Here is a 12,473-nt window from a genome sequence, read left to right as displayed (position 1 = left end):
AGAGACTACGACCCCCCCCCCCCCCCCAACCCCCGGTGATTACCCACTCTCAACACCGTTTATCCCCCCAGGCCAGATTACCCTTAATCTGCTGTGTTTCCTTTAGAGGGACAATCACCACACATTTAGATTTATTGTCACGTGTGCCGATGTACAGTGAAAAGTATTGTTCTCCGTACAGATGGGCAATATTGCCGGCAATGCCCACTATAAAAATAACCCCTCAGTTCTGGTGTTTCCCAATGGGTGACAAAGCACCTTGATTTAGCTTTGTGCAAGCTAATTTTCCATTTCACCCTGTTCCAGGCTATCAAAGGAAATGAGAACACCTACGATGTTGTGCTGAAGGACCTGGGCCCACCGATCATTGCCCGCTATGTACGATTTTACCCAATGGCGGACCGGATAATGAGCGTGTGCATGAGGGTAGAGCTATACGGCTGTCCCTGGCTGGGTGAGTGAAAATTCAATTCTTTCTTAGTTCCCCGGCCTGCTGGCTGGGTTGTGGCACGGTGGGAGCTGCCCTATCCTGTCACTCAGAAGACTATGGGTTCAAGATCTGCTTCCAGGTTCTCCATCATTAGCCTGTGCTAATGTTTCCTTATGTTATCAAATGTTATTTTATAACATTATTTCAGATGTTCTTACAAGGTTAAAACCCTGCATCAATATAATCAGAGGTCCGGAACTCTTGAGGAGCAGTAGCGCCATTGGGAGAGCTGGTCACTGATGGTACTGCACTAGGGCTTGAAAAGTCCCGCTGCTTGGCCGGAAATTTGCGTCCATTCCCGCCGGCGGGATCCTCTTGTCCTGATGACGACGAACATGTGGCGGGGGTTTGCATACATTGGGAAACACCGTTAAATGCGGTGGGACCAGAAGATGCCACCACTGGCCAATGGCAGACCGCCTGCACTGTCACAAAGCATATGAGGATTTGCGGAAAATCCCATCCAGTGTGTTTGGGACAGTGGAGGAGGAGGGTGGGGCGGAGAGAGAGTTGTTTCAAGCTGGGTTCTGGGGAGGGGTTTGGGTCTCGGGTTTGAGAGGCCATTGTGGGGTGATGGTGAGGGGGTAACACCTCCATGATTGGGGAAGGAAGGGGAAGTGGGGGGCTGAACCCTCACATGACGCCCAGGGAGCCCAGTAACAATGAAATGCCCCCTGCTCACTCCTCCCCTCGCTGTCACCGTCTGTGTCAGGCTGGTTGCGTGGCTTTGAGCTGATTGAGGCCCTTTAAGTGGGTCTGTCTCACTGCTGTTTAAATCCTAGTGGTGGTGGAATGAGGCCTATAATAATGGCCATTTAAGGACCTCAATTGACCCAGTGATGGGCAGAGTTCCTGGCCATAGGCTAGGGGACCAGTTTAGCTCAGTTGGCTGGACAGCTGGTTTGTGATGCAGAATGAGGTCAACAGCGCGGGTTCAATTCCCGTACAGCCTGAGGTTAATCATGAAGGACCCGCCTTCTCAACTCTACCCCTCACCACAAAGAGGAAAGCAGCCTGTGGTCATCGGGGACTGTGGAATCTACTTAAACTTTTTTACTCCTGGCAACATCCTGCCACTGGTAAACTTGCGGTGGGGGAAGCGATTGACAGGTAGGTGGCAGACAGACAGACTGAATTTTATCTGACAGAGGATCAGGTAATCATTTAAGGTGTTCCAGGAAAGAGTCTACAAAGTCAGTCCCGGTCCTAACTACCGGAGTCGCTCCGATTCTTTCCGCGATGGCAGACCGGAGAAACCCGGGGGCAGACGCTAACAACTTCCGTCACCCTCGCTGGGGTCAAAACCCTGCAACTCCCTCACGCGTGCACTGTGCAGCTGCGCCTACACCCCATGGGCCGCAGCGGTTCAAGAAGGAAACTCACCGGGCAGCACGGTGGCGCAGTGGGTTAGCACTGCAGCTTCACGGTGCCGGGGTCCCAGGTTCGATCCCGGCTCTGGGTCTCTGCCCATGTGGAGCTTGCACATTCTCCCCTTGTCTCCGCGGGTTTCACCCCCAACAACCCAACGATGTGCAGGCTAGGTGGATTGGCCACACTAAATTGCCCCTTAATTGGAAAATATGAATTGGATACACTAAATTTATTTTAAACAAAGGCAGAAGGAAACTCACCACCCACCTCCTGGAGGGGCAATTTGGGAGGGGCAATAAAAATGCTGGGATTACCCAGCAACGCCCATATCCCACGAATGAACTAGAGAAACAAACATTCCCTGCCGCTCTTTCGCAAGATTGGCTTTGATCTTCAAAGTTCACTTACTTGACACTTGCAGACAGATCTCATGGAATGGACCAAGGATGGAATTCAAAACCAGTCACTGAATTAAGCTGTAAAATGGCAAGATTTAAGAATGGGCTTATTGCCTTACCCACGCAATGAACAACTCTGATGACAATTGCACATTGAGCCCAGATAACGTCCAGACCCAATTCCGATGATCAATACGCTGGGCATTCGCTACAGCGGGAGGCGTCACACCTTTGAAGATCCTGTCAGCATCAGTGGGATTGCCCATTCAATCCACCCAACGTCACCGGGAAACTTGGTGACCAGGAGATCTTGCCGGCATGGACAGCTGGAAAATATCACCTGTTATTTTGCTCCTCTCTCTATCATTTAAAATATTTTATTCTTTTATATGTTATTGATTGTAAACCGTAACTCAATTTGGTGTTCGACCGCGACAGAAATTGATGAATTGATTTTTAAATAAATAAGCTTTTGGATCAATGAAAGAAAAAAAATAACCTCACTGTTTTAGGGCAGCAGGGTAGCATGGTGGTTAGCATAAATGCTTCACAGCTCCAGGGTCCCAGGTTCGATTCCCGGCTGGGTCACTGTCTGTGCGGAGTCTGCACATCCTCTCCGTGTGTGCGTGGGTTTCCTCCGGGTGCTCTGGTTTCCTCCCACAGTCCAAAGATGTGCGGGTTAGGTGGATTGGCCATGCTAAATTGTCTGTAGTGTCCTAAAAAGTAATGTTAAGGGGGGGTTGTTGGGTTACGGGTATAGGGTGGATACGTGGGTTTGAGTAGGGTGATCATTGCTCGGCACAACATCGAGGGCCGAAGGGCCTGTTCTGTGCTGTACTGTTCTATGTTCTATGTTCTATTTTGAGCATCTCTGTTCAATCTCCCTGTAACATTCCCTGCTCCAAGGGCAGCGCAGTGCCGAGCACTGCTGCCTCACGGCGCCAAAGACCCGGGTTCAATCCCCGCCCCGGTCTTTGTATGGGCTTTGTGGAGTTTGTACATTCCCCCCCCCCCCCCCCCCTTTGTCTGTGTGGGTCTCACCCCCACAACCCAAAGATGTACAGGGTAGCTGAATTGGCCATGCTAAATTGCCGCTTAATTGGTAAAAAGGAATTGGGTACTCTAAATTTCAAAAACACATTCCCTGCTCCAAGGAGCAAGATAGAAACATGGCAAATAGGAGGAGTAGGCCATTCAGAATCCCTATAGTGCAGGAGGAGGCTGTTCAGCCCATCAAGTCTGCACTAACCCTTTGAATGAGCACTCGACCCATTTACACTCCTCCCATCCACCATGCCCTATCCCTGTAACCCCAGAACCTAACCTGCACATCCCTGGGCATTAAGGGTTAATTTGGCATGGCCAATCCACCTAAAGTGCACATCTTTGGACTGTGGGAGGAAATCAGAGTACCCGGAGGAAACCCACAGGGAGAACGTATAAACTCCACACAGACAGTGACCCCGGGCTGGAGTTGAGCCCGGGTCCCTGTGAGGCAGCAGTGCTGACCACTGTTCCACCATGCTGTCCTTTGAGCCTTCTCTACCATTCAACATGATCATGGCTGAACCTCCATCTCAATGCCAAACCCCCCCCCCCCCACCCCCCTATACCCCTTGACACCTTTAGGGATTAGAAATCTACCCATTTTCTTCCTGAATATATTACGTGATTTGACCTTCACAGCCTTTTGTGGACGAGCATTCCACAGATCAACCACCTCGAACAACCCGAGGACGATTGCAGCTCTTACAATCTCTCTGAATAACTGACATTTAGCAGTCCGAACGTTTGCTCGGTCAACATCTTAACGAGGTAGCAGCACACTAGGAAACCCGCACTGACCGGCAAACTCGCTATCGCCAGTGCACCTTCATTCCCTGCCCTGCCATGCCTGGTTTAACCGGTCTTCCCTTTTTTCTTCCCGGCAGATGGGTTGAAGTCATACAGAATTCCAATGGGCCAGACAATGAATGTGTCCGGCCTGCCCTTGGTAAACCTGAACGACTCCACTTATGACGGACACCGAATTTCAAGGTATGCCCTGTATGTGTTGGCGGGGGAGCAGGCCGCAGTAAACTGGATTAGGAAGCGCAGCTGAAGTAACCTGTAGCCCAGGTCCAGCCCCATGGACCAGTAGCTCATTGTCTCAAAATCTAAGTGAACTAATTCAGCAGTCGTGAATTCTCCAAAACACAGACACCAGGGGACGGATTCTCCGGTTCCCCCATCCGCGTGTTTCTCAGCAGCGTGCCGTTTGCTGCCGGGAAACCCGGCCCAGAACAGGATGCACACGCGCGCACACGTAGACACACAATCACACTCTCTTGGTTGTGTGTTCGCACGACCAGGTGTGTTCACAAACACACAGGCAACATGAGCACACACAAGCACTCACAAATTGCTTGTGAAAACACAAACATATACACAAAGGTACAAATACACAGGCACTCAAAACATTCACAAAAACATGGCTGCACACAAATACATGAGCACAGAACACTGTTGTGTACATTAGAGCACACAACATACATGCAAACATGGGTGTACACAAGCGTTGTTCACACAAATGGGCATACAGACAAAACACATATATACAGAAATAGGTGTATATATTCAGCGCAAATAAAACGCACTGACAGGCAAATGTGTGTTCCAACACAAACACTTGTGTGAACACACGATCACATGCAAACACACAAAAATAAGTACACAACAGCACACATAAATGAGTGTCCACTCTCAAATACAGCAAAACTGCACACATGTTTGCATACACGCACAAACGAATACACACATATGTAAACACATTCACACAGCAACACTTAGACACAGGGAGTTAGTGGAAGCTCTTTAGGATATTTGCATTTCATAAGAACAGAAGGAGATCATTCAGCCCTTCCAAGTCTGTTCTGCTACTCAACACAGGTTGACTGGCCTGTTCTCCATTTGCCTGGCTTTGCTCAATATCTCTTGAAACACTTGTCCAACACACATCTTATTGGTCTTCATCTTCCACATTTGAATTGACAGGCATCCAACACCCTTTGAGGATGGAGGTGGTTGGGGGGAGGGGGGGGTGAGAGTGGTGGGGGTGGCAAGTGTAGTGGGAGATGTCCAGATTGCCACACCTCCATCGTGCGCGCAAAACTAAACCATCCTTTCTCTTCTCCCTTTGGAGTGGCCGAACTCTTAACTGAGGCCTTGTCACCTCCCTTCCTCAGCATGCAATACGGGGGACTGGGCCAGCTTACAGACGGTGCCCTGGGTATGGATGACTTCACCAAGAGCCACGAGCTGGGGGTCTACCCTGGCTACGACTATGTGGGCTGGCACAACAGTACCATGGGCAGCGGCTTTGTGGCGATCGAATTCGAGTTCGAGCAGGTCTTCATGTTCAGCTCCATGAAGGTAAGATGGCTGCGGCTTTCTGATCAGTATCCTGGGGCGTCATGCAGAAAAATGGGAGAACATATGAAAACTAGAAGCTGGAGAGGACTGATTGGCTCCTCGATCCTGCTCAGCCATTCGATAATATCATGGCTGACCTGATTGTGGCCTCAACTCCATTTTCCGTCCTGTCTTCCCATAGCCATCCTTTGCCTTGCAGATCAAAAATCTGTCGTACTCAGCCTTGAATACATCCAGTGTCCCTACCTCCACTGCTGTCTTGGTAGAGAATCCCAAGTTCTAGTGACCTGTTGAGGAAGGAAATTCCTTCTCGTCTCCAACTTCAATCTGTAACTCCTTATTCTGAACCTGTCCGTTTAGTCCAAGATTCTCCGATGAGGGGAAACATCCACTGTGCATGTATCAAATTCCCTCAGAAGCTGACATGTTTCAGAACCATCACTTCTCATTCTTCTAAACTCAAGCCTGCTCGACCTTTCCTCGTAAGACAAATCCTTTCATTCCAGGAACAGGCCGAGTATGTGGGTTTCCTCCGGGTGCTCCAGTTTCCTCCCATAGTCCAAAAATATGCAGGTTAGGTGGATTAACCACGTTAAAACTGTCTGTTAGTGTAATGATTTTGTCGGATGACCTGATTTACATTACAAGAACACTTGTAGCTAAAGCTATAAACGATTTATTAACATTAACTGTGAGTCACATACATACAAAACAACAGATGAATAGCAGTATGAACATGCACAAGCAACCTCTCTTCCAGCTCTCCAGTCAGTCTGAGGTCACCTGACTCTAACATTAATTTATATACTAATGGGACTCAGTGGTCAGTCGGTGAGTTACAACACAACCATGATATCACTACCAAAGATGTGCAGGTTAGACTAAGATAGGGCGGGAGTGTGGCCCTAGGTTAGAGGGTTGGTGCAAACACGATGGGCCGAATGGCCTCCTTCTGCACTGTAGGGATTCTATTCTTAGTACCTTCTCTGAACTGTCTCCAATGCAAGAATATTCCTCAAATACGGAGATCAATACTGCACCCAGTACTCTAGCTGTAGTTGTACCAATGCCCTGTACAGTTGTAAAAAGATTTTCCTACCTCTATGCTTCATCAACCCTTGCATTGAAAGTCCCAGCATTCCCATTTACCTCCATAGTTATTTGCTGTACCTGCGTGCTGACAGAGTAAAGGGTCGCACAGTTACGATTGAGGAATTCCTCCCCACAAGAGAGTTGAGAATCTTTGAAATTCTCTTCCTCCAAGATCTGTAGAGGCTTGGCCATTGAATGTATTCGAGACTGGGTCAGACATATTTTTCAACAATAAAGTCCAGGGTTATTGTTTTGGGGGTGGGAGGGGGGTGCAGTGGGATGCGGGAACAAATAGGAAATGGAGTTGAGGCCGAGGTCAGATCAGCCTTGATCTTGCTGAATAGCGGAGCAGGTTCAAGGGGCTGAATAGCCTATCTTTCCCAGCAAAGGGGAGCATGGCGACACAGTGGTTTGCACTACTGCCACACAGCACCAGGGTCCCGGGTTTAATTCCAGCCTTGGGTGACTGTGACGATTGCACTTTCTCCCCGTGTCTGCGTGGGTTTCCTCCGGATGCTCTGGTTTTCTCCTACAGTCAGCCATGTTAAATTTCCCCTTAGAAGTTAGGTGGGGTTTCAGGGATAGGGCGGGGGAGTGGGCCTAGTTGGGTGCTTTTTCAGAGGGTCGGTGCAGACTTGATGGGCCGAATGGCCTCGTTCTGGAAAAAGAATCTGGAGTTAAAAGTGTAATGATGACCATGATACCATTGTCGATTGTCGTAAAAACCCATCTGGTTCACTCATTATCTTTAGAGAAGGAAATCTGCCGTCCTTACCTGGTCTTACTTGCACATGATTCCAGACCCACAGCAATGTAGTTGACTCTTAACTGTCCCATGAAGGGTAGGGATGGCCGATAAATGCTGGCACAGCGTGTGACGCCCACATCCCATGAAGAAATGTTTAAAAATTTACACCTGAAGGTTTCTATGAATGCACTCCACGCACCCCCCACGTTCTTTTAATCTTGGGTACACTGGTCAAGTAACTAACCTATTTGCCTGAATCTATTCCCAGGTCCACTGCAATAATATGTTCTCCAGGCAGGTGAAGATCTTCAAGTCGGTGGACTGCTTCTTCAAAGCCAGCCCCTTGGTTCCCTGGGAACCTGAGCACATCAGCAGGACAATGGTCCTGGACAATAAAAACCCCAGCGCCCGCTACGTCACGGTGCCACTACATCACCGCGCTGCTCAGAGTATACTCTGTCACTTTCACTTTGCCGACTCCTGGATGATGTTCAGCGAGATCACCTTCCAGTCAAGTAGGTGGGGTGGAGAGGGGTGCGGAAGGGGGGGGGGGGGGGGGGGTGGAGTGGAGTGGGAGGGGAAATGGGGTGGGGGCAAAATGAGGGGCAGGATGGGTTGAAGGGAAATGGGGCAGGGGGAAGTGGGGGGAGTAGGGTGGGGCGGAATAGGGGTTCAATTGGGAGAGGAGGAGGGAAAGGAATGGCTGGTGGGAATCGGTGTGGTGGGGGGTGGAAAACCCACTCAGACTTTAGCGCAGGGCATCAGCTGAGCCCCTCTAGCATGGCTGCCCAAGTCGTACATGGTAGAATTCCCATCTCTGGTGTGGGCTCGGCTTTGTACGTGCAGCTCCTCATTCTCCATCACCCTCGTGCTCACCAACCTAACCTGGTTCCCAGATGTACACATGTATATTATATATAACAACCATGATAAAATTCTCAACCCTGTTTGAAAATCCCATCCTCCAGGGCCTCGCCACGTTACCCTCGATGTAGGTAACCCTCCTTCAATTCAAGACCCTCTCAGAGATCTCCGCCTTCCAGCAAATTGAGTCCTCCTGTGCATGCCCCCTTGCCCTTTGGGGCACCACTCTCTCTGCTTATTTCAAACTGACTCAATGAGAGCCAATGAAAGACCATTAGGCTCCATTTGGTTTGAGAATAGCAGGAGATGTTTAGCTTAACCCCTCACGTACACATCTAGGATGAGGAGAGTGGCAACTGTGGGGCTTATACACCTGGTCGATAACTGAGGAATCGTCAGACGTTGAGGAAGCCGGTAATCTATGGCCTTCCCTATGTGTTCCCCAGCTAGGAACACCAAAGGAAATGGCCAAAGGGGCAAGTTGGGTTCGCCTCGGCTTCGAACCAGAAGCTAGAACATGGGCATCGGTTTGTGCAGTTACAAGTTGTCTGGAGGTGAAAATGACACCAAATGGCAGCTCACAAAAAGGGACAGGGTTTATTTGTTGTTTCCATTTCTCCCACCCAGCTTATTCCCTCTTCCAACTTCTTTCATCGGGCAGGAGATACAAAAGTCTGAGAACACGCACGAACAGACTCAAAACCAGCTTCTTCCCCGCTGTTACCAGACTCCCAAACAACCCTCCTATGGACTGAACTGATCTCTTCACACATCTCTACTGAGTAGTACTACACTGCTGTATGCTTCACCCGATGCCTGTGCCGATGTATTTCCATTATATATTTATGTTTGCCCTATGTATTACTGTGTGCAGCAGAGTGGCACTGTGGGAAGCACTGTTACTTCACAGCTCCAGGGTCCCAGGTTTGATTCATGGCTTGGGTCACTGTCTGTGCTGAGTCTACACGTTCTCCCTGCGTCTGCGTGGGTTTCCTCCGGGTGCTCCGGTTTCCTCCCACCAGTCACAAAAGACGTGTTGCTAGATAAATTGGATATTCTGAATTCTCCCTCTGTGTACCCGAACAGGCACCGGAATGTGGCGACCAGGGAATTTTCACAGTAACTTCATTGCAGTGTTACTGCAAGCCTACCTGTGACAATAAAGATTATTATTATTATTCTCCTGTTTGGAATGATCTATCTGGACTGTACGCAGAACAATACTTTTCACGGTACCTCGGTACACGTGACAATAAACAAATCCAATCCAATCCTGGTTCGGCGACATTCCTAGATGTCATAGAATCATAGAATTGCTACCGTGCAAAAGGAGGCCATTCAGCCCATCGAGTCTGCACCGACCCTCCGAAAGAACAGCCGACTTAGGCCCAATCCTTCAAGGGAAATTTAGCTTGCCCAGTCCATCTAGCTAGCAAATCTTTGGACTGATGCTGGAAACCAGAGGACCCAGAGGAAACCGGAGCAGACACGGAAAAAAAATGCAAACTCCACACTTCACCCAAGGCCGGAATTGAACCCGGGTTCCTGGCGGTGCGAGGCAGCAGTATTAACTGATCACATGACCTCCTGCCTCCCACCACCCCTTCTCCCAACTCTTCCCAGCCCATTGGTCAACCAATGTGTCTATCCTCAGTGTGTCACCTCCCTGAGCCAATTGGGGAGCGAGTAGACCGCGCTTCTCCTGTTGGGGCATTTTGGCCTTCCCTTTCCACCTTAAATATTTTCACAAATAATGAACAATTGTGTGCAAAGAATTCCTTTTTTAAAAAATATCCTTTCCATTGGGTTTTGCCCCTGGTAGTATTATTATTATTTTATTATTATTATTATCTTGAAGGGTTAGGCTTCCATTCCTGGAGACTTTGGGACTGAAGCTAGCAACGCCAAGGGCGGCCAAGTGACCTTTGACCGGTTTTCTGCACGCTCATTCAGTATCGCTTACACGTTTCTGTTCTTCTTAGGTGTCAGCCCCACCACCACCCTCGTCCCTGGCCTACAGCCGCGAGGACCTGCTCCGCGGCAAAGAGAACCATTCATCCCTGCAGAAGGAACGGCAACCGCCGGCTATCAGCTCACGGAGGTCATAACGGCAACCGTCAGCAACCTCGGTAAATGTTATTGCTACGACTGTGTTGCTGAGGCTGCACTTGGGCTGTTCTGCTCTACTTAAGTGAGGAGACGTTTGCTTGCATTGGAGGCAGTTCAGCGAAGGTCTATTCCCGGGATGCAGGCGTTGCCGTCTCGAGGAACTGTTGAGCGGGTTGGGCATGAACTCATTGGAGTTTGCCAGAATGAGCAGGGATTTTATTGAAAGACGCAAGGCTCTGAAATGGCTCGACAGGGTGGATGCTATGCGGGTAGGGTGGATGCTATGTGGGTAGGGTGGATGCTATGCGGGTAGGGTGGATGGTATGCGGGTAGGGTGGATGCTATGCGGGTAGGGTGGATGCTATGCGGGTAGGGTGGATGCTATGCGGGTAGGGTGGATGCTATGGGGGTAGGGTGGATGCTATGGGGGTAGGGTGGATGCTATGGGGGTAGGGTGGATGCTATGCGGGTAGGGTGGATGCTATGTGGGTAGGGTGGATGCTATGCGGGTAGGGTGGATGGTATGCGGGTAGGGTGGATGCTATGCGGGTAGGGTGGATGCTATGCGGGTAGGGTGGATGCTATGCGGGTAGGGTGGGTGCTATGCGGGTAGGGTGGATGCTATGCCGGTAGGGTGGATGCTATACGGGTAGGGTGGACGCTATGCGGGTAGGGTGGATGCTATGCGGGTAGGGTGGATGCTATGCGGGTAGGGTGGATGCTATGCGGGTAGGGTGGATGCTATGCGGGTAGGGTGGATGCTATGAGGGTAGGGTGGATGCTATGAGGGTAGGGTGGATGCTATGCTGGTAGGGTGGATGCTATGCGGGTAGGGTGGATGCTATGCGGGTAGGGTGGATGCTATGCGGGTAGGGTGGATGCTATGCGGGTCGGGTGGATGCTATGCGGGTCGGGTGGATGCTATGCGGGTAGGGTGGATGCTATGCGGGTAGGGTGGATGCTATGCGGGTAGGGTGGATGCTATGCGGGTAGGGTGGATGCTATGCGGGTAGGGTGGATGCTATGCGGGTAGGGTGGATGCTATGCGGGTAGGGTGGATGCTATGCGGGTAGGGTGGATGCTATGCGGGTAGGGTGGATGCTATGCGGGTAGGGTGGATGCTATGCGGGTAGGGTGGATGCTATGCGGGTAGGGTGGATGCTATGTGGGTAGGGTGGATGCTATGTGGGTAGGGCTGATGCTATGCGGGTAGGGTGGATGCTATGCGGGTGGGGCTGATGCTATGTGGGTAGGGCTGATGCTATGCGGGTAGGGTGGATGCTATGCGGGTAGGGTGGATGCTATGCGGGTAGGGCTGATGCTATGCGGGTAGGGTGGATGCTATGCGGGTGGGGCTGATGCTATGTGGGTAGGGCTGATGCTATGCGGGTAGGGTGGATGCTATGCGGGTCGGGTGGATGCTATGCGGGTCGGGTGGACGCTATGCGGGTAGGGTGGACGCTATGCGGGTAGGGTGGATGCTATGCCGGTAGGGTGGATGCTATACGGGTAGGGTGGACGCTATGCCGGTAGGGTGGATGCTATACGGGTAGGGTGGACGCTATGCGGGTAGGGTGGATGCTATGCGGGTAGGGTGGATGCTATGCGGGTAGGGTGGATGCTATGCGGGTAGGGTGGATGCTATGAGGGTAGGGTGGATGCTATGGGGGTAGGGTGGATGCTATGGGGGTAGGGTGGATGCTATGCGGGTCGGGTGGATGCTATGCGGGTAGGGTGGATGCTATGCGGGTAGGGTGGATGCTATGCGGGTAGGGTGGATGCTATGCGGGTAGGGTGGATGCTATGCGGGTAGGGTGGGTGCTATGCGGGTAGGGTGGATGCTATGCGGGTAGGGTGGATGCTATGCGGGTAGGGTGGATGCTATGCGGGTAGGGTGGATGCTATGCGGGTAGGGTGGGTGCTATGCGGGTAGGGTGGATGCTATGCCGGTAGGGTGGATGCTATACGGGTGGGGCTGATGCTATGTGGG

General features: G+C 50.9%; 1 protein-coding gene across 5 annotated transcripts in view; it reads left to right on the top strand.

Moving 5' to 3' along the window:
* The window catches only part of LOC119976347 (discoidin domain-containing receptor 2-like), a 187,323-nt gene that overhangs the window by 128,351 nt on the left and 46,499 nt on the right, over nucleotides 1–12,473 (top strand). For all 5 annotated transcript variants that reach the window (XM_038816820.1, XM_038816824.1, XM_038816823.1 and 2 more), the window contains exons 5-9: nucleotides 307–454; nucleotides 4,191–4,296; nucleotides 5,484–5,670; nucleotides 7,779–8,025; nucleotides 10,357–10,503. In XM_038816820.1, the coding sequence (XP_038672748.1) occupies nucleotides 307–454; nucleotides 4,191–4,296; nucleotides 5,484–5,670; nucleotides 7,779–8,025; nucleotides 10,357–10,503 (835 nt within the window). The remainder of the gene's footprint in view (nucleotides 1–306; nucleotides 455–4,190; nucleotides 4,297–5,483; nucleotides 5,671–7,778; nucleotides 8,026–10,356; nucleotides 10,504–12,473) is intronic.

This window comes from Scyliorhinus canicula, chromosome 13, assembly GCF_902713615.1.
Source record: "Scyliorhinus canicula chromosome 13, sScyCan1.1, whole genome shotgun sequence".
Lineage (NCBI taxonomy): Eukaryota > Metazoa > Chordata > Chondrichthyes > Carcharhiniformes > Scyliorhinidae > Scyliorhinus > Scyliorhinus canicula.
This window is presented reverse-complemented; position numbering and strand designations above follow the sequence as displayed.